Source organism: Hemibagrus wyckioides, linkage group LG06 (genome assembly GCF_019097595.1).
Source record: "Hemibagrus wyckioides isolate EC202008001 linkage group LG06, SWU_Hwy_1.0, whole genome shotgun sequence".
In the NCBI taxonomy this organism is placed as follows: Eukaryota; Metazoa; Chordata; class Actinopteri; order Siluriformes; family Bagridae; genus Hemibagrus; species Hemibagrus wyckioides.
This window is the reverse complement of record NC_080715.1, coordinates 18,927,757-18,954,937: the sequence shown is the minus strand read 5'-3', so window position 1 is coordinate 18,954,937 and position 27,181 is coordinate 18,927,757. Positions and strand designations below refer to the sequence as shown.

General features: G+C 40.4%; 1 protein-coding gene across 2 annotated transcripts; it reads right to left on the bottom strand.

Moving 5' to 3' along the window:
- Positions 1-117: 117 nt before the first annotated feature.
- slc35a5 (solute carrier family 35 member A5) lies at positions 118-27,181 on the bottom strand. 2 transcript variants are annotated; one of them, XM_058391775.1, is made up of 7 exons: positions 27,051-27,181; positions 4,221-4,395; positions 3,955-4,053; positions 3,204-3,337; positions 2,992-3,059; positions 2,009-2,792; positions 118-882 (listed from the first exon to the last, which is right to left on the bottom strand). In XM_058391775.1, the coding sequence occupies exons 2-7, from the start codon at positions 4,372-4,374 to the stop codon at positions 814-816; spliced, it is 1,308 nt and encodes a 435-aa protein (XP_058247758.1). In that variant the 5' UTR covers positions 4,375-4,395; positions 27,051-27,181; the 3' UTR covers positions 118-813. The 2 variants fall into 2 exon arrangements, with proteins under 2 accessions (XP_058247758.1, XP_058247757.1); XM_058391774.1 differs by having other exon boundaries at positions 26,947-27,082.

The window sequence follows — 27,181 nt, the reverse complement described above, 5'->3', positions numbered from 1 at the left end:
AGCCTTTCACTTAGTCATTCTAGCAGTGAATCTAGTGTCTGTCTCAGGAAAACTTGATGTAGTGAAGTGTATACACTTTGGATGAGATGCCAGTCCATCACAGGACAACACAATGAATGAAGTAAAGAATGTCTTTATATAACATCAGGAAAAGGTTCCCAATTAATTTGTTTGCCCAAAGGCATTTTAATAAAAACAACAATGTTGAGAACATATGATCACAGAAATGTGACTACACAACACATTTGAGAAACACCATTCTACCAGTCTTCTGGAACATTTTTTTAAATTCTACAATCAAGAATTTATTTGCCATTTCAGAAATTGTATTCAGCCTTACCAGAGACCTTTTGAAACTGATCACCTGTAAAATACAATGCCATGGACACTGTAACTGAAAGCACATTAATATATGGGTATTTTTTATTTAGGCCACTCTTTATGTATATATTCTATGGCCAATTTATAAGAAACTCATACCACAGTGTGGTACACTATGTTTACAACTGCTGACTGCAGCCCATCTGTTTCTGTACACATTTGTTTCCACTCTGTCCACTCGACTCATTAATGGAATAAAGACACAACTGACAAGATACTTAAGAGGTGGATCATTCTCAGCAGAAACACTGAGTGACAGTGGGTTTGCAAGTATGAGTGCATCAAACCTTTGCACTAATATAACAGGGTCCCTGAAAAATGGTCAATAAATATAGTAATATGAGCATTATAAATATACAGGCACATTGACAAATCATTTGCAATAATTACAGCAACACTTTAGTAGGTAAAGGCTGGAATAAGAAAGTAGGCTCAGAAAGACTCTTCTTCAGAATCACCCTCTGTGTCAGACTTATTTAATCGCTCCAACTCTTCCCCATCCTAAAAAACACAAACAACAAACAAAAAAAAAAAACAGAAAACACTTAGTAACGCAATAAATATGCTTAAGGAATATACAACCTATGCACAAAATACAGTAAACAAAACTTCAAGAACACCGATTCCTCCTTTAACTTTTATAAATGAGTGAGTGGCTAACCAGGTTCTTATATCAAGGTTACCTTTATTGAAATAAATAATTTTGGAATCTAGCTTAATTGTGTTCAGGAATTTAACAATGAAATGTTCCAAGTAGCGTTGCAGATGTTCCTGTTGAATTGGAGAGTGAGTGCCAAAATATATACAGTATATACACTCACTTAGCAGCAGTGTGGTGCATAAAATCATGCAGATACAACATTATTTATATGTGAAGTAAATGCATTTCTCACTGCTCCATAATCACTGCAATGGCTATACAACTGGGAAGATCCTGTTTAAAATATTCTGTCATTAAACATTTCTAGCATTCTGTTTGCCTTACATTTGTTAAAAATATGGCCCTAGGTTTCTTTCCACTTTTCCTAAACTGGATTATCACATACAATGGCCTTGTCTACTAAGAACCATCAGAGGACATAAGATTTAAGAAACCCAGTGGCATACAGGAAAATAAGACATAACATACAGAGTATCAATTACACTGGCCTTTTCCTGTAAAAACAAACCTAACTGGAAAAGGCAAAAATGCATATTATTATTATTAGGTCTTTACTTCAGGTCTTTCATTAGTTAAGTTCAAGATTTTTACACTCAGTATTCAGGTAGGCAATAGACAACTGAACTGTTACTACTGATTTTATATAACTATAGACATGCTCTACATTCTACATAATCTCTAAAAACACAAATAATGAAATAAGATAATCCAAATGTATAATTTTAAAAATGAAATGAATTTTTTTTCTTATAAGAATGACCTCGAGGTAAAAGAAATAATGGGTCCATCAAAACAGAAACCTTCAAACTCCTGAACAATGCATGCAAGCAATTTGTGCTGCAGTGATAAATTCTTACATGTGTACATCTTATATGTGAAATGAACCAAATGAAATAAAAATTACAAAAAGTCACAAAAATGGGACCAAGGTACAGAGAAAACAAACTAAAACTAAAAACACCTTACCCCTTGATGCCGCTCAAACACCTCTCCATTAATGACCCTGAGCCTCTCTTGCTGCAGTACATACTCTGGGTCCTTTAGGCTGCTGCTGTGGTATATAAAGATGGCAAGCAAAACAACTGGTGCCTGTAGGAAGAAGTCTAGTTCTGGGCGGAAATTAAAGAGGAAGAATGACAGGGCTGTGACGAGCACAGTGGTGATTTGGCCCGTCAGCACATGGAACATGTTGTCACGAAACTTAAGGATGAAGGCAACAGAGAGACCAAGGGCAGCTGTGATGAAGGTCAGTGCAACGGAATAGGCATTGTGACCGTGAAACAGGCCGTAGTGCAGCAGCATCGCTCGCGAGTCGGCACGCAGCACCAATGCCAGGCCATTGAAGGCAACACCAAACACATACAGCCGACTGTTCTGGATAAAAATACTTTCAGCCAGCTGGTCTCCATCCTTCAGAATCTTCTCATTGTAGATGTTGGCCAATGCAGAGGTGAAGCACTGAAGCAGCAGCAAGACATAGCCCAGGCCGAAGCCACGTAAACGCTGGACAAGCTGGCTGTTCCAGAGCTCGGGAGCTAGTCCTTCTGCCCAGCTGGTCTCATTCTGGTTGTGCTTTTTCATCTCCAACAGTGTATAGTTTGAGCAGCTGCTGGAGGGAGCAGAGACATGCGCTGCGTGCAGGCCATGTACACTTACGGCATGCTGGTTAGTGCACGTGCTCATGGTCAATGCCACGATAGAGAAGAAGAGAATGATGAGGGAGGCCCACTGCACCCAGGACAAACGCCTCCTGCAGAGTGAAGTATGCAATTACGGCAGCTGAATGCGACAAAGACATATCTCAGACTGATATGGACAATACATGGACAACATCGTGTTCCCATTGCTTCAATATTCAGAAAGCAGGCAAACAAAAATTGCTTCCGTTGTACTACAGCAGGGAAAAATGTGGAGAGGAAGTTATATTATCGTGTATGTCTAACACTTACTTCAGAACAAACCGAAACAGAATGGCTGTTGTAAGAATGACGACATTGGAGAACAATACTGCCATCGCCTGTTCAAACAAACAGAATGATGCATCTGCTCACTTTATAGCAAAATACACGAGAAACAAAAATAAATACAACACACATTACAGAACTGTTAGAAATGTCTTTATGACTAAAATCATGTCCCATTAAAAACTATACCAACTTACAGGCTGGAGGTAGGTCATCACATAAAAAATAATGAGATTGTCAAGAAAATAGAGGAATGCAGGGACAGCCCATTTTAAACAGCTGGAAAAAGAGGAACCAGAGGAGCAGCCCAAGTCCTTACATGAACGACCCTCTGCAAAACAAACATATAAAATACTTTAGGGAAAACTACTGGCCACATAAAAATAAGGCTACAAGTTTATATTATATGGTTACAGTGGTGAAAATCTATTTTTTCCCCCTACATGTGCTACAGACATGATGTAAATACAAACCCATTCCAAAGGATTTTTCATTATGCATGTATAAATCTGGAAAGAGCTGATGAGCTGCCAACACATTCTCCTCAGCTAATAATCTGCAATGAGGCTTTTCATCATAGTTCATTCATCTCACTACTGCAAAGAAAGGCTGTTGCTTTTTAGAATGCATTTAGTTCATAGAGAACAATTTATTTTGCTAAAACTAATGATCCATATCAACCATATAAACACAATATTGGCAGATCTTTTGAGCAAAATCAGACTTATAATGAAGCCATAACCAAGAAGACATCTCACAGTGAATCTGACTGAAGCACAAATGTGAAATTTGAAAATTCAATACGGTAAACAATATAATCCAAACTATGAAGAAAAAGAACATTCCTAGACAATATACAAGCGTATGTTCAGATTAGCAAAGCACAGAAAGATATAAATTTGTGTAACTAGCATGTAGGTTTGTTAAAAGCTCATACCCAAGGCTTACCTCGAACAATCACTCGCACTGACATGACTAAACAAAAGACAAGTTTAATGGTCTCTGCCATTAAATTCACAGAGGCAGGGTGAAAGTCATACTTGTTTTCTGCAAAAAAAAAAAAGGAAAATGATTAGTAACAGGTAACAGGCTACCTTCATATTAACCTGGGAACAAATAACATCGTAAATGCTGACAAGCTGACAAGCAAGTTACAGTCTACCCTTGTTAATTGTATCAGCTAATTCTGTTCAATCTGACAAATTAGAGGTTACCTTCATTTTCAGAGAACTTCAGTAAAATGATGCGACTGGTCCCTAGTGAAACGAATACCAAGCCAAGAACCAACGTGTAGGCTGAGGAGCGTGAGCACAGCCAGGTACGGGGAGAGCAACAGCCACAACAGCATAAGGGGGAGGAAGGCGCCATTTTGGAGAAACAGAGCTCTGGCTGAATCCAGCAATGAAGACAAAAAAAAAAAAAAACATTATCCAAGAAACATTTGCTTAAAAAGCAAATCAATAATCACCAATATGACGTGTTTACTATTTAATCAGACTTCTTTATTATTTAACCAGAATTGTGGTGATGAAAGTCACCTAGAGATTAAAACAGACCAGAATTATTATTATTATATTATTATTATTAATAATAATAATAATAATAATATTTTGCAGACAGACAGCAGTAAATAATCCAACATGAACTGTGTCTTTATCTGCACTGAACCTGGCTATGTGGTTTAAAAGAGTATTACATATAACTGATCACCCTACAAAAAACCCTCATGGGTATTTTATTTACAATGGATATACACTATATTGCCAAATGTTTTGGGACATCTCCCTTTACATGCACATGGATTTAATATGGAGTTGGCCCACCCTCTGTAGCTACAACAGCTTCAACTCTTCTGGGAAGGCTTTCCACAAGGTTTAGGAGTGTGTTTATGGGAATTTTTGACCATTTCACTAGAAGCGCATTTGTGAGGTCAGGCACTGAAGTTGGACAAGAAGGCCTGGCTCGCAGTCTCCACTCTAATTCATCCCAAATGTGTTCTATCAGGTTGAGGTCAGGACTCTGTGCAGGTCAGTCAAGTTCCTCTACACCAAACTCCCTCATCCATGTCTTTATGTACCTTGCTTTGTGCCCTGGTGTGCAGTCATGTTGGAACAGGAAGGGGTCATCCCCAAACTGTTCCCACAAAGTTGGGAGCATGAAATTGTCCAAAATGTCTTGGTATGCTGAAGCATTAAGAGTTCCTTTCACTGTAACTAAGGGGCCAAGCCCAACACCTGAAAAACAACCCCTGAATTCAATGATTTGGAGGGGTGTCCCAAAACTTTTGACCATATATTGTATGCTCCCAAATAAGTGCAAATCATAAGGCTGGATGCTTAATAAAGGAATATCAGCCTTTTATGTCTCTCACAATACACTACGACATGCCCAGTGTGCTACAGTGTAACAATCGGCCCCAGAGATGCAGCTGGTCACCTTTTACTTTTGTGAAAGTAGGTCTAAAGGAACTGAGTTAATAAATGTATAACGAGAGTTACGAGAGAAACATACGGGCGTGTACACACTATAATTCAATTCAATTTATTTGTATAGCACCTTTTACAGTGGATATTGTCTCAAAAGAAGAGAAACAGAAAAAGGAGAAAAAAAAATTAATTAAATTATTAAACTTTTATCCCTATTTTATCCCTAATGAGCAAGCCTGTGGCGATGGTGGTAAGGAAAAACTCCCTGTGATGATATGAGGAAGAAACCTCATTTGGGTGACAGTGGACAGTAAATAATGTAACTGTAATGTCCTTTCTACAACAGCAATCAAGGGCCCATGAGGAAGTGTTAGGTCAGTGTAGTTTCTGAGTTATAGGCATTATAGGCACTAATTCCTTGCTGTCACAAGCTGATAGATGTAATGGCAGACTGTGACGGTGTGAAAGTTCCCAAGTGGCTCTGTCAGCACACTGTAACACACTGTAACACACTATAGCACACTGTAGCACACTGTAGCACACTGTAGCACACTATAACACTACAGCACACTACAGCACACTACAGCACACTGTAACACACTGTAACACACTGTAGCACACTGTAACACACTGTAACACACTGTAGCACACTACAGCACACTACAGCACACTGTAAGACACTGGAACACACTGTAACACACTGTAACACACTGTAACACACTACAGCACACTACAGCACACTACAGCACACTGTAACACACTATAACACACTATAACACACTATAACACACTATAACACACTATAACACACTACAGCACACTGTAACACACTGTAACACACTACAGCACACTGTAACACACTATAACACACTATAACACACTACAGCACACTGTAACACACTGTAACACACTACAGCACACTGTAACACACTAACACACTACAGCACACTACAGCACACTGTAACACACTGTAACACACTGTAACACACTGTAACACACTATAGCACACTATAGCACACTGTAACACACTAACACACTGTAACACACTACAGCACACTGTAACACACTGTAACACACTACAGCACACTATAGCACACTAACACACTACAGCACACTGTAACACACTATAACACACTGTAACACACTACAGCACACTACAGCACACTACAGCACACTGTAACACACTGTAACACACTACAGCACACTGTAACACACTGTAACACACTATAACACACTATAACACACTATAACACACTATAACACACTACAGCACACTACAGCACACTGTAACACACTGTAACACACTACAGCACACTGTAACACACTATAACACACTACAGCACACTGTAACACACTGTAACACACTACAGCACACTGTAACACACTAACACACTACAGCACACTACAACACACTATAACACACTGTAACACACTGTAACACACTGTAACACACTGTAACACACTGTAACACACTAGCACACTACAGCACACTAACACACTATAGCACACTGTAACACACTGTAACACACTGTAACACACTGTAACACACTGTAACACACTAACACACTAACACACTAACACACTGTAACACACTACAGCACACTGTAACACACTGTAACACACTACAGCACACTATAGCACACTAACACACTACAGCACACTGTAACACACTATAACACACTGTAACACACTATAACACACTGTAACACACTGTAACACACTAACACACTATAGCACTGTAACCCACTGTAACCCACTACAACCCACTACAACCCACTACAACACACTACAACACACTACAACACACTATGTACACTACAGCACACTACAGCACACTACAGCACACTACAGCACACTACAGCACACTGTAACACACTGTAACACACTACAGCACACTAACACACTACAGCACACTGTAACACACTGTAACACACTATAGCACACTATAGCACACTGTAACACACTGTAACACACTGTAACACACTGTAACACACTACAGCACACTAACACACTACAGCACACTGTAACACACTATAACACACTACAGCACACTACAGCACACTGTAACACACTACAGCACACTATAACACACTGTAGCACACTGTAGCACACTGTAACACACTATAGCACACTATAGCACACTATAGCACACTAACACACTACAGCACACTGTAACACACTGTAACACACTGTAACACACTGTAACACACTGTAACACACTATAGCACACTGTAACACACTATAGCACACTGTAACACACTATAGCACACTGTAACACACTATAGCACACTAACACACTATAGCACACTGTAACACACTACAACACACTACAACACACTACAACACACTACAACACACTACAACACACTACAACACACTGTAACACACTGTAACACACTATAACACACTATAACACACTACAGCACACTGTAACACACTGTAACACACTACAGCACACTGTAACACACTAACACACTACAGCACACTACAGCACACTGTAACACACTATAACACACTATAACACACTATAACACACTATAACACACTATAACACACTATAACACACTATAACACACTACAGCACACTGTAACACACTGTAACACACTACAGCACACTGTAACACACTAACACACTACAGCACACTACAGCACACTGTAACACACTGTAACACACTGTAACACACTGTAACACACTGTAACACACTATAGCACACTATAACACACTGTAACACACTAACACACTATAGCACTGTAACCCACTGTAACCCACTACAACCCACTACAACCCACTACAACACACTACAACACACTATGTACACTACAGCACACTACAGCACACTACAGCACACTGTAACACACTGTAACACACTACAGCACACTAACACACTACAGCACACTGTAACACACTGTAACACACTATAGCACACTATAGCACACTGTAACACACTGTAACACACTGTAACACACTGTAACACACTGTAACACACTACAGCACACTGTAACACACTACAGCACACTGTAACACACTACAGCACACTATAACACACTGTAGCACACTGTAACACACTATAGCACACTATAGCACACTATAGCACACTAACACACTACAGCACACTGTAACACACTGTAACACACTGTAACACACTGTAACACACTATAGCACACTATAACACACTGTAACACACTAACACACTATAGCACTGTAACCCACTGTAACCCACTACAACCCACTACAACCCACTACAACACACTACAACACACTATGTACACTACAGCACACTACAGCACACTACAGCACACTGTAACACACTGTAACACACTACAGCACACTAACACACTACAGCACACTGTAACACACTGTAACACACTACAGCACACTGTAACACACTATAACACACTACAGCACACTACAGCACACTGTAACACACTACAGCACACTATAACACACTATAACACACTGTAGCACACTGTAGCACACTGTAACACACTATAGCACACTATAGCACACTATAGCACACTAACACACTACAGCACACTGTAACACACTGTAACACACTGTAACACACTGTAACACACTGTAACACACTGTAACACACTGTAACACACTGTAACACACTACAACACACTACAGCACACTACAGCACACTGTAGCACACTGTAGCACACTGTAGCACACTAGCACACTGTAACACACTGTAACACACTGTAACACACTGTAACACTGTAACACACTGTAACACACTGTAACACACTACAGCACACTACAGCACACTACAGCACACTACAGCACACTACAACACACTACAGCACACTATAGCACACTGTAACACACTGTAACACACTGTAACACACTGTAACACACTGTAACACACTGTAACACACTACAGCACACTGTAACACACTATAGCACACTATAACACACTATAACACACTATAACACACTACAGCACACTGTAACACACTACAGCACACTGTAACACAATACAGCACACTGTAACACACTATAGCACACTGTAACACACTACAGCACACTACAGCACACTACAGCACACTACAGCACACTACAGCACACTACAGCACACTATAGCACACACACACTATAACACACTGTAACACACTGTAACACACAAACAGCACACTGTAACACACTATAGCACACTATAGCACACACACACTGTAACACACTGTAACACACTGTAACACACTGTAACACTAACACACTAACACACTACAGCACACTGTAACACACTATAGCACACACACACTGTAACACACTGTAACACACTGTAACACACTGTAACACACTAACACACTAACACACTACAGCACACTGTAACACACTATAGCACACTATAGCACACACACACTATAACACACTATAACACACTAACACACTACAGCACACTATAACACTACAGCACACTATAACACTACAACACACTATAACACACTATAACACACTATAACACACTATAACACACTATATATAACACACTATAACACACTATAGCACACTGTAACACACTACAGCACACTGTAACACACTACAGCACACTGTAACACACTACAGCACACTGTAACACACTATAACACACTATAACACACTATAACACACTATAACACACTATAACACACTATAACACATTATATATAACACACTATAATACACTATAGCACACTATAGCACACTGTAACACACTGTAACACACTGTAACACACTAACACACTAACACTACAGCACACTGTAACACACTGTAACACACTACAGCACACTGTAACACACTACAGCACACTATAGCACACTATAGCACACTATAGCACACTATAGCACACTGTAACACACTGTAACACACTAACACACTAACACTACAGCACACTGTAACACACTGTAACACACTACAGCACACTGTAACACACTGTAACACACTAACACACTGTAACACACTGTAACACACTGTAACACACTGTAACACACTGTAGCACACTGTAGCACACTGTAGCACACTGTAACACACTAACACACTATAGCACACTATAGCACACTATAGCACACTATAGCACAATATAGCACACTGTAACACACTGTAACACACTGTAACACACTGTAACACACTGTAACACACTACAGCACACTGTAACACACTACAGCACACTGTAACACACTACAGCACACTGTAACACACTACAGCACACTGTAACACACTATAGCACACTATAGCACACTATAGCACACTATAGCACACTGTAACACACTATAGCACACTGTAACACACTAACACACTATAACACACTATAGCACACTATAGCACACTATAGCACAATATAGCACACTGTAACACACTGTAACACACTAACACACTATAGCACACTATAGCACACTGTAACACACTACAGCACACTGTAACACACTACAGCACACTGTAACACACTACAGCACACTGTAACACACTGTAACACACTTTAACACACTGTAACACACTGTAACACACTATAGCACACTATAGCACACTATAGCACACTATAGCACACTATAACACACTACAGCACACTGTAACACACTATAGCACACTGTAACCCACTGTAACCCACTACAACCCACTACAACACACTACAACACACTACAACACACTACAACACACTACAACACACTACAACACACTACAACACACTATGTACACTACAGCACACTATGTACACTACAGCACACTACAGCACACTACAGCACACTACAGCACACTGTAACACACTACAGCACACTAACACACTACAGCACACTGTAACACACTGTAACACACTATAGCACACTATAGCACACTGTAACACACTGTGACACACTGTAACACACTGTAACACACTACAGCACACTGTAACACACTATAACACACTACAGCACACTACAGCACACTGTAACACACTACAGCACACTATAACACACTGTAGCACACTGTAGCACACTACAGCACACTGTAACACACTGTAACACACTATAGCACACTATAGCAAACTATAGCACACTATAGCACACTATAGCACACTAACACACTACAGCACACTGTAACACACTACAACACACTACAGCACACTACAGCACACTACAGCACACTACAGCACACTACAGCACACTGTAACACACTATAGCACACTGTAACACACTATAGCACACTGTAACACACTATAGCACACTAACACACTATAGCACACTATAACACACTACAACACACTACAGCACACTACAGCACACTACAGCACACTACAGCACACTGTAACACACTACAACACACTACAACACACTACAACACACTACAACACACTACAACACACTGTAACACACTGTAACACACTAACACACTACAGCACACTGTAACACACTGTAACACACTGTAACACACTGTAACACACTACAGCACACTGTAACACACTACAGCACACTGTAACACACTACAGCACACTGTAACACACTACAGCACACTGTAACACACTATAGCACACTGTAACACACTACAGCACACTACAACACACTACAGCACACTACAACACACTACAGCACACTACAGCACACTACAACACACTACAACACACTACAGCACACTACAACACACTACAACACACTACAACACACTACAGCACACTACAGCACACTACAGCACACTACAGCACACTACAGCACACTGTAGCACACTGTAGCACACTGTAGCACACTGTAGCACACTAGCACACTATAGCACACTGTAACACACTGTAACACACTACAGCACACTACAGCACACTGTAACACACTATAGCACACTATAGCACACACACACTGTAACACACTGTAACACACTGTAACACACTGTAACACACTACAGCACACTGTAACACACTATAACACACTATAACACACTATAACACACTACAGCACACTGTAACACACTACAGCACACTGTAACACACTACAGCACACTGTAACACACTACAGCACACTGTAACACACTATAGCACACTGTAACACACTATAGCACACTGTAACACACTACAGCACACTACAGCACACTACAGCACACTACAGCACACTATAGCACACACACTATAACACACTGTAACACACTGTAACACACAAACAGCACACTGTAACACACTATAGCACACTATAGCACACACACACTGTAACACACTGTAACACACTGTAACACACTGTAACACACTGTAACACACTGTAACACTAACACACTAACACACTACAGCACACTGTAACACACTATAGCACACACACACTGTAACACACTGTAACACACTGTAACACACTATAACACACTATAACACATGATATATAACACACTATAACACATTATATATAACACACTATAATACACTATAGCACACTGTAACACACTACAGCACACTGTAACACACTATAGCACACTATAGCACACTATAGCACACTATAGCACACTGTAACACACTGTAACACACTAACACTACAGCACACTGTAACACACTGTAACACACTACAGCACACTATAGCACACTGTAGCACACTGTAACACACTGTAACACACTACCACACTGTAACACACTGTAACACACTGTAACACACTGTAACACACTGTAACACACTAACACACTAACACACTAACACACTGTAACACACTATAGCACACTGTAACACACTGTAGCACACTATAGCACACTATAGCACACTATAGCACAATATAGCACAATATAGCACACTGTAACACACTGTAACACACTGTAACACACTACAGCACACTACAGCACACTGTAACACACTACAGCACACTGTAACACACTACAGCACACTGTAACACACTGTAGCACACTGTAGCACACTATAGCACACTATAGCACACTATAACACACTGTAACACACTGTAACACACTGTAACACACTGTAACACACTGTAACACACTATAACACACTATAACACACTATAGCACACTATAGCACACTATAGCACACTATAGCACACTGTAACACACTGTAACACACTGTAACACACTGTAACACACTATAGCACACTGTAACACACTACAGCACACTGTAACACACTACAGCACACTGTAACACACTACAGCACACTGTAACACACTGTAGCACACTGTAACACACTAACACACTAACACACTGTAACACACTGTAACACACTATAGCACACTATAACACACTACAGCACACTGTAACACACTACAGCACACTGTAACACACTACAGCACACTGTAACACACTGTAACACACTATAGCACACTATAGCACACTATAGCACACTATAGCACACTATAACACACTATAACACACTACAGCACACTGTAACACACTACAGCACACTGTAACACACTATAGCACACTGTAACACACTGTAACACACTGTAACACACTGTAACACACTGTAACACACTATAGCACACTGTAACACACTAACACTATAACACACTATAACACACTATAGCACACTATAGCACACTATAGCACACTGTAACACACTACAGCACACTGTAACACACTACAGCACACTGTAACACACTGTAGCACACTATAGCACACTATAGCACACTGTAACACACTGTAACACACTGTAACACACTAACACACTAACACACTAACACACTAACACACTGTAACACACTGTAACACACTGTAACACACTAACACACTAACACACTACAGCACACTGTAACACACTACAACACACTACAACACACTACAACACACTACAACACACTACAACACACTACAACACACTGTAACACACTACAGCACACTACAGCACACTGTAACACACTGTAACACACTGTAGCACACTGTAGCACACTGTAGCACACTGTAACACACTGTAACACACTACAGCACACTGTAGCACACTGTAGCACACTGTAACACACTGTAACACACTGTAACACACTATAGCACACTGTAACACACTACAGCACACTATAGCACACTATAGCACACTATAGCACACTGTAACACACTAACACACTAACACACTAACACTGTAACACACTGTAACACACTGTAACACACTATAACACACTACAGCACACTACAGCACACTACAGCACACTGTAACACACTGTAACACACTGTAACACACTGTAACACACTGTAACACACTACAGCACACTGTAACACACTACAGCACACTGTAACACACTACAGCACACTGTAACACACTACAGCACACTGTAACACACTGTAGCACACTATAGCACACTATAGCACACTGTAACACACTGTAACACACTGTAACACACTAACACACTAACACACTGTAACACACTGTAACACACTACAACACACTACAACACACTACAACACACTACAACACACTACAGCACACTACAGCACACTACAGCACACTACAGCACACTAACACACTGTAACACACTGTAACACAATGTAACACAATGTAACACACTGTAGCACACTGTAGCACACTGTAGCACACTGTAACACACTGTAGCACACTGTAGCACACTGTAACACACTGTAACACACTGTAACACACTATAGCACACTAACACACTGTAACACACTACAGCACACTGTAACACACTACAGCACACTATAGCACACTGTAACACACTGTAACACACTACAGCACACTACAGCACACTACAGCACACTGTAACACACTGTAACACACTGTAACACACTACAGCACACTGTAACACACTATAGCACACACACACTGTAACACACTGTAACACACTGTAACACACTATAACACAATATAACACACTATAACACAATATAACACAATATAACACACTATAACACACTATAACACACTATAACACACTATAACACTATAACACATTATATATAACACACTATAACACACTATAGCACACTGTAACACACTACAGCACACTGTAACACACTATAACACACTATAACACACTATAGCACACTATAGCACACTATAGCACACTGTAACACACTGTAACACACTGTAACACTACAGCACACTGTAACACACTGTAACACACTGTAACACACTGTAACACACTGTAACACACTAACACAATATAACACACTATAACACACTATAACACATTATATATAACACACTATAACACACTATAACACACTATAACACACTATAGCACACTGTAACACACTGTAACACTACAGCACACTGTAACACACTGTAACACACTACAGCACACTGTAACACACTATAACACACTATAACACACTACAGCACACTATAACACACTACAGCACACTATAACACACTACAGCACACTATAACACACTACAGCACACTATAACACACTACAGCACACTACAGCACACTACAGCACACTACAACACACTACAACACACTACAGCACACTGTAACACACTGTAACACACTACAGCACACTGTAACACACTATAACACACTACAGCACACTGTAACACACTACAGCACACTGTAACACACTACAGCACACTACAGCACACTGTAACACACTACAGCACACTGTAACACACTACAGCACACTGTAACACACTGTAACACACTACAGCACACTGTAACACACTACAGCACACTAACACACTACAGCACACTACAGCACACTGTAACACACTATAACACACTACAGCACACTATAACACACTATAACACACTACAGCACACTGTAACACACTACAGCACACTACAGCACACTGTAACACACTACAGCACACTAACACACTACAGCACACTAACACACTACAGCACACTATAACACACTATAACACACTATAACACACTATAACACACTATAACACACTATAACACACTACAGCACACTGTAACACACTGTAACACACTATAACACACTAACACACTACAGCACACTGTAACACACTAACACACTACAGCACACTGTAACACACTAACACACTATAACACACTACAACACACTGTAACACACTACAACACACTACAACACACTGTAACACACTGTAACACACTGTAACACACTGTAACACACTGTAACACACTACAGCACACTACAGCACACTACAGCACACTACAGCACACTACAGCACACTGTAACACACTATAACACACTACAGCACACTATAACACACTACAGCACACTAACACACTACAGCACACTGTAACACACTACAGCACACTACAGCACACTGTAACACACTACAGCACACTGTAACACACTAACACACTGTAACACACTACAGCACACTGTAACACACTACAGCACACTATAACACACTACAGCACACTATAACACACTACAGCACACTATAACACACTACAGCACACTACAGCACACTACAGCACACTACAGCACACTACAGCACACTAACACACTATAACACACTACAGCACACTATAACACACTATAACACACTACAGCACACTGTAACACACTATAACACACTACAGCACACTGTAACACACTACAGCACACTGTAACACACTACAGCACACTGTAACACACTACAGCACACTGTAACACACTGTAACACACTATAACACACTATAACACACTATAACACACTATAACACACTATAACACACTATAACACACTATAACACACTATAACACACTACAGCACACTACAGCACACTGTAACACACTGTAACACACTGTAACACACTATAACACACTATAACACACTATAACACACTATAACACACTACAGCACACTACAGCACACTACAGCACACTACAGCACACTGTAACACTATAACACACTATAACACACTACAGCACACTGTAACACACTGTAACACACTACAACACACTAACACACTACAGCACACTGTAACACACTACAGCACACTGTAACACACTGTAACACACTACAGCACACTGTAACACACTATAACACACTACAGCACACTGTAACACACTATAACACACTACAGCACACTAACACACTACAGCACACTGTAACACACTACAGCACACTGTAACACACTATAGCACACTGTAACACACTATAGCACACTGTAACACACTGTAGCACACATTATAACACACTATAACACACTACAGCACACTATAACACACTACAGCACACTGTAACACACTATAACACACTATAACACACTACAGCACACTACAGCACACTACAGCACACTACAGCACACTACAGCACACTACAGCACACTACAGCACACTGTAACACACTGTAACACACTATAACACACTATAACACACTATAACACACTATAACACACTATAACACACTATAACACACTACAGCACACTGTAACACACTATAGCACACTAACACACTACAGCACACTGTAACACACTATAACACACTACAGCACACTGTAACACACTAACACACTATAACACACTACAACACACTAACACACTACAACACACTGTAACACACTACAACACACTAACACACTACAGCACACTGTAACACACTACAGCACACTGTAACACACTACAGCACACTGTAACACACTACAGCACACTGTAACACACTGTAACACACTACAGCACACTGTAACACACTATAACACACTACAGCACACTGTAACACACTAACACACTACAGCACACTACAGCACACTGTAACACACTAACACACTATAACACACTACAACACACTAACACACTACAACACACTGTAACACACTACAACACACTAACACACTACAGCACACTGTAACACACTACAGCACACTGTAACACACTACAGCACACTGTAACACACTACAGCACACTGTAACACACTGTAACACACTACAGCACACTGTAACACACTATAACACACTACAGCACACTGTAACACACTATAACACACTACAGCACACTAACACACTACAGCACACTGTAACACACTACAGCACACTGTAACACACTACAGCACACTGTAACACACTACAGCACACTGTAACACACTACAGCACACTAACACACTACAGCACACTGTAACACACTACAGCACACTGTAACACACTACAGCACACTGTAACACACTACAGCACACTGTAACACACTGTAGCACACATTATAACACACTATAACACACTACAGCACACTGTAACACACTATAGCACACTAACACACTATAACACACTACAGCACACTGTAACACACTATAACACACTACAGCACACTGTAACACAGTACAGCACACTGTAACACAGTACAGCACACTGTAACACACTACAGCACACTACAGCACACTGTAACACACTACAGCACACTAACACACTACAGCACACTAACACACTACAGCACACTGTAACACACTATAACACACTACAGCACACTGTAACACACTACAACACACTACAGCACACTGTAACACACTATAACACACTACAGCACACTGTAACACACTATAACACACTACAGCACACTGTAACACACTATAGCACACTGTAACACACTATAGCACACTGTAACACACTATAGCACACTGTAACACACTATAGCACACTGTAACACACTATAGCACACTGTAACACACTATAGCACACATTATAACACACTACAGCACACTGTAACACACTATAGCACACTAACACACTATAACACACTACAGCACACTGTAACACACTATAACACACTACAGCACACTGTAACACACTATAACACACTACAGCACACTATAACACACTATAACACACTACAGCACACTGTAACACACTACAGCACACTGTAAGACACTACAGCACACTATAACACACTACAGCACACTAACACACTACAGCACACTGTAACACACTACAGCACACTGTAGCACACTAACACACTATAGCACACTATAGCACACTATAGCACACTGTAACACACTATAACACACTATAACACACTACAGCACACTGTAACACACTATAACACACTATAACACACTACAGCACACTATAACACACTATAACACTACAGCACACTGTAACACACTATAGCACACTGTAACACACTATAACACACTACAGCACACTGTAACACACTATAACACACTACAGCACACTGTAACACACTATAACACTACAGCACACTGTAACACACTATAGCACACTAACACACTATAGCACACTGTAACACACTATAGCACACTGTAACACACTATAGCACACTGTAACACACTATAACACACTACAGCACACTGTAACACACTATAACACACTACAGCACACTGTAACACACTATAACACTACAGCACACTGTAACACACTATAGCACACTAACACACTATAGCACACTGTAACACACTATAGCACACTGTAACACACTATAGCACACTGTAACACACTATAGCACACTGTAACACACTAACACACTGTAACACACTATAACACACTACAGCACACTGTAACACACTATAACACACTACAGCACACTGTAACACACTATAACACACTACAGCACACTGTAACACACTATAACACTACAGCACACTGTAACACACTATAGCACACTGTAACACACTATAGCACACTATAACACACTACAGCACACTGTAACACACTATAACACACTACAGCACACTGTAACACACTATAACACACTACAGCACACTGTAACACACTATAACACTACAGCACACTGTAACACACTATAGCACACTAACACACTATAGCACACTGTAACACACTATAGCACACTGTAACACACTATAGCACACTGTAACACACTATAGCACACTGTAACACACTATAGCACACTGTAACACACTGTAGCACACTGTAGCACACATTATAACACACTATAACACACTATAACACACTACAGCACACTGTAACACACTATAGCACACTGTAGCACACTGTAACACACTGTAACACACTGTAGCACACTTTATAACACACTACAACACACTACAACACACTACAACACACTGTAACACACTACAGCACACTACAGCACACTACAGCACACTACAACACACTACAACACACTGTAACACACTACAGCACACTACAGCACACTACAGCACACTACAGCACACTGTAACACACTGTAACACACTAACACACTAACACACTAACACACTAACACACTGTAACACACTATAACACACTACAGCACACTATAACACACTATAACACACAACACACTGTAACACACTACAGCACACTATAACACACTATAACACACTACAGCACACTGTAACACACTGTAACACACTACAACACACTAACACACTACAACACACTGTAACACACTACAACACACTAACACACTACAGCACACTGTAACACACTACAACACACTACAACACACTACAACACACTACAACACACTACAACACACTGTAACACACTACAGCACACTACAGCACACTACAGCACACTACAACACACTACAACACACTACAACACACTACAGCACACTACAGCACACTACAGCACACTACAGCACACTACAACACACTGTAACACACTACAACACACTACAACACACTACAACACACTACAACACACTACAACACACTACAACACACTACAGCACACTACAGCACACTGTAACACACTATAACACACTACAGCACACTGTAACACACTAACACACTACAGCACACTGTAACACACTATAACACACTACAGCACACTGTAACACAGTACAGCACACTATAGCACACTACAGCACACTACAGCACACTACAGCACACTACAGCACACTGTAACACACTATAACACACTACAGCACACTGTAACACACTATAACACACTACAGCACACTGTAACACACTACAGCACACTGTAACACACTACAGCACACTGTAACACACTACAGCACACTGTAACACACTACAGCACACTACAGCACACTGTAACACACTACAGCACACTGTAACACACTACAGCACACTGTAACACACTACAGCACACTGTAACACACTGTAACACACTACAGCACACTGTAACACACTACAGCACACTAACACACTACAGCACACTACAGCACACTGTAACACAATATAACACACTACAGCACACTGTAACACACTATAACACACTACAGCACACTAACACACTATAACACACTACAGCACACTGTAACACACTATAACACACTACAGCACACTGTAACACACTACAGCACACTGTAACACACTACAGCACACTACAGCACACTGTAACACACTACAGCACACTGTAACACACTACAGCACACTGTAACACACTACAGCACACTGTAACACACTGTAACACACTACAGCACACTGTAACACACTACAGCACACTAACACACTACAGCACACTACAGCACACTGTAACACACTATAACACACTACAGCACACTGTAACACACTATAACACACTACAGCACACTGTAACACACTACAGCACACTACAGCACACTGTAACACACTACAGCACACTACAGCACACTGTAACACACTACAGCACACTAACACACTACAGCACACTGTAACACACTATAACACACTATAACACACTATAACACACTATAACACACTATAACACACTATAACACACTATAACACACTATAACACACTATAACACACTACAGCACACTGTAACACACTGTAACACACTGTAACGCACTGTAACACACTATAACACACTATAACACACTATAACACACTATAACACACTAACACACTAACACACTACAGCACACTGTAACACACTAACACACTACAGCACACTGTAACACACTGTAACACACTATAACACACTATAACACACTATAACACACTATAACACACTATAACACACTATAACACACTATAACACACTATAACACACTACAGCACACTGTAACACACTGTAACACACTGTAACGCACTGTAACACACTATAACACACTATAACACACTATAACACACTATAACACACTATAACACACTATAACACACTACAGCACACTGTAACACACTGTAACACACTATAACACACTATAACACACTATAACACACTAACACACTACAACACACTACAGCACACTACAGCACACTACAGCACACTACAGCACACTACAGCACACTATAACACACTATAACACACTACAACACACTGTAACACACTGTAACACACTGTAACACACTGTAACACACTATAACACACTAACACACTACAGCACACTGTAACACACTATAACACACTACAGCACACTGTAACACACTAACACACTATAACACACTACAACACACTGTAACACACTACAACACACTAACACACTACAACACACTGTAACACACTACAACACACTAACACACTACAGCACACTGTAACACACTACAGCACACTAACACACTACAGCACACTGTAACACACTGTAACACACTACAGCACACTGTAACACACTATAACACACTACAGCACACTGTAACACACTATAACACACTACAGCACACTAACACACTACAGCACACTGTAACACACTACAGCACACTATAACACACTACAGCACACTAACACACTACAGCACACTATAACACACTACAGCACACTGTAACACACTATAGCACACTAACACACTATAACACACTACAGCACACTGTAACACACTATAACACACTACAGCACACTGTAACACACTATAACACACTACAGCACACTGTAACACACTACAGCACACTGTAACACACTACAGCACACTGTAACACACTACAGCACACTACAGCACACTGTAACACACTACAGCACACTGTAACACACTACAGCACACTGTAACACACTACAGCACACTGTAACACACTATAACACACTACAGCACACTGTAACACACTATAACACACTACAGCACACTGTAACACACTATAACACACTACAGCACACTGTAACACACTATAACACACTACAGCACACTGTAACACACTATAACACACTACAGCACACTGTAACACACTATAACACACTACAGCACACTGTAACACACTATAACACACTACAGCACACTGTAACACACTATAACACACTACAGCACACTATAACACACTACAGCACACTGTAACACACTATAACACACTACAGCACACTGTAACACACTATAGCACACTGTAACACACTATAGCACACTGTAACACACTATAGCACACTGTAACACACTACAGCACACATTATAACACACTACAGCACACTGTAACACACTATAGCACACTGTAACACACTATAACACACTACAGCACACTGTAACACACTATAACACACTATAACACACTACAGCACACTGTAACACACTATAACACACTACAGCACACTGTAACACACTATAACACACTACAGCACACTGTAACACACTATAACACACTACAGCACACTGTAACACACTATAACACACTACAGCACACTGTAACACACTATAACACACTACAGCACACTGTAACACACTATAACACTACAGCACACTACAGCACACTACAGCACACTGTAACACACTGTAACACACTGTAACACACTAACACACTAACACACTAACACACTAACACACTGTAACACACTATAACACACTACAGCACACTATAACACACTATAACACACTATAGCACACTACAGCACACTACAGCACACTACAGCACACTACAGCACACTACAGCACACTATAACACACTACAGCACACTGTAACACACTGTAACACACTATAACACACTACAACACACTACAACACACTACAACACACTACAACACACTACAACACACTACAACACACTGTAACACACTGTAACACACTATAGCACACTACAGCACACTACAGCACACTACAGCACACTACAACACACTACAGCACACTACAGCACACTGTAACACACTGTAACACACTGTAACACACTGTAACACACTACAGCACACTATAACACACTACAGCACACTACAGCACACTACAACACACTACAACACACTACAGCACACTACAACACACTACAACACACTGTAACACACTGTAACACACTGTAACACACTACAGCACACTACAGCACACTACAGCACACTGTAACACACTGTAACACACTGTAACACACTATAACACACTACAGCACACTACAACACACTACAACACACTACAGCACACTACAACACACTGTAACACACTATAACACACTGTAACACACTATAACACACTACAGCACACTACAACACACTACAACACACTACAGCACACTACAACACACTGTAACACACTATAACACACTAACACACTATAACACACTACAGCACACTATAACACACTATAACACACTACAGCACACTACAGCACACTACAGCACACTACAGCACACTACAACACACTACAACACACTGTAACACACTGTAACACACTGTAACACACTACAGCACACTACAGCACACTACAGCACACTGTAACACACTGTAACACACTGTAACACACTGTAACACACTATAACACACTACAGCACACTACAACACACTACAGCACACTACAACACACTGTAACACACTATAACACACTGTAACACACTGTAACACACTACAACACACTACAGCACACTACAACACACTACAACACACTACAACACACTACAACACACTACAACACACTACAGCACACTACAACACACTGTAACACACTATAACACACTAACACACTATAACACACTACAGCACACTATAACACACTATAACACACTATAACACACTACAGCACACTACAGCACACTACAGCACACTACAACACACTGTAACACACTGTAACACACTGTAACACACTACAGCACACTACAGCACACTACAGCACACTGTAACACACTGTAACACACTGTAACACACTATAACACACTACAGCACACTACAACACACTACAACACACTACAGCACACTACAACACACTGTAACACACTATAACACACTGTAACACACTATAACACACTATAACACACTACAGCACACTACAACACACTACAACACACTACAGCACACTACAACACACTGTAACACACTATAACACACTAACACACTATAACACACTACAGCACACTATAACACACTATAACACACTACAACACACTACAACACACTATAACACACTACAACACACTGTAACACACTGTAACACACTGTAACACACTACAGCACACTACAACACACTACAACACACTACAACACACTATAACACACTACAGCACACTACAGCACACTACAGCACACTACAACACACTACAACACACTACAACACACTACAACACACTGTAACACACTGTAACACACTATAACACACTATAACACACTAACACACTGTAACACACTACAGCACACTACAACACACTATAACACACTATAACACACTACAACACACTACAACACACTGTAACACACTGTAACACACTGTAACACACTGTAACACACTATAACACACTAACACACTATAACACACTACAGCACACTACAACACACTACAACACACTACAACACACTACAACACACTGTAACACACTGTAACACACTACAACACACTACAACACACTACAACACACTACAACACACTGTAACACACTACAACACACTGTAACACACTATAACACACTATAACACACTATAACACACTATAACACACTAACACACTGTAACACACTAACACACTGTAACACACTATAACACACTACAGCACACTATAACACACTATAACACACTATAACACACTACAGCACACTATAACACACTACAACACACTGTAACACACTACAACACACTGTAACACACTGTAACACACTACAACACACTACAACACACTGTAACACACTACAACACACTGTAACACACTACAACACACTACAACACACTACAACACACTACAACACACTGTAACACACTACAACACACTGTAACACACTATAACACACTATAACACACTAACACACTGTAACACACTAACACACTGTAACACACTATAACACACTACAGCACACTATAACACACTATAACACACTATAACACACTACAGCACACTATAACACACTACAACACACTGTAACACACTACAACACACTGTAACACACTGTAACACACTACAACACACTACAACACACTGTAACACACTACAACACACTGTAACACACTACAACACACTACAACACACTGTAACACACTACAACACACTGTAACACACTATAACACACTATAACACACTATAACACACTATAACACACTAACACACTGTAACACACTAACACACTGTAACACACTAACACACTGTAACACACTATAACACACTACAGCACACTATAACACACTATAACACACTATAACACACTATAACACACTACAGCACACTATAACACACTATAACACACTACAGCACACTGTAACACACTACAGCACACTGTAACACACTGTAGCACACATTATAACACACTATAACACACTATTGCACACTATAGCACTTTAAGACGCTGCAATACTGAAGCTTCGTTGACAAAGTGACTGGTATAATAACATGAGTTGTATAAATTAAGACTGCTAAGTCGAAATTAAACGAGGCGGGATGTAACATGTCCAGTGCGTCTCGTGTCATTATCACAATAATCAGAATTTCAATACTTATTGTTATTGTTATGGTTTATTAGGTAACTAGCTTACACCGAACCTATTTCTTAATATAAAACCACACACCTCCATCACCTACAGTTTGCTTCCCAGTGACGGAGCTACAAACAAAATGAAGCAAAATAAGTACCGGATTTAGCAAAACAAAATAAATTAGTTTGTAAACCCACCTGTCCATATGTTCACGCTGCGCTTCCTATACTGACGTCCAGCTTTCGACCACGTCACTGCACATGCGCAGTGTCGTCATGGCGGAGCACGATTTCACGCGTAAAGTCCCTCTTATTCCACAAGGCCGTGG

What these genes read in the sequence shown, in the direction of transcription:
- slc35a5 (XM_058391774.1), bottom strand. An exon ending in GAAGTTCTCTGAAAATGAAG is followed by an intron (nt 4,054 to 4,220) that starts GTAACCTCTAAT and finishes TTTTTTTTGCAG; the next exon opens with AAAACAAGTATGACTTTCAC. An exon ending in AGTGCGAGTGATTGTTCGAG is followed by an intron (nt 3,338 to 3,954) that starts GTAAGCCTTGGG and finishes TTTGTTTTGCAG; the next exon opens with AGGGTCGTTCATGTAAGGAC.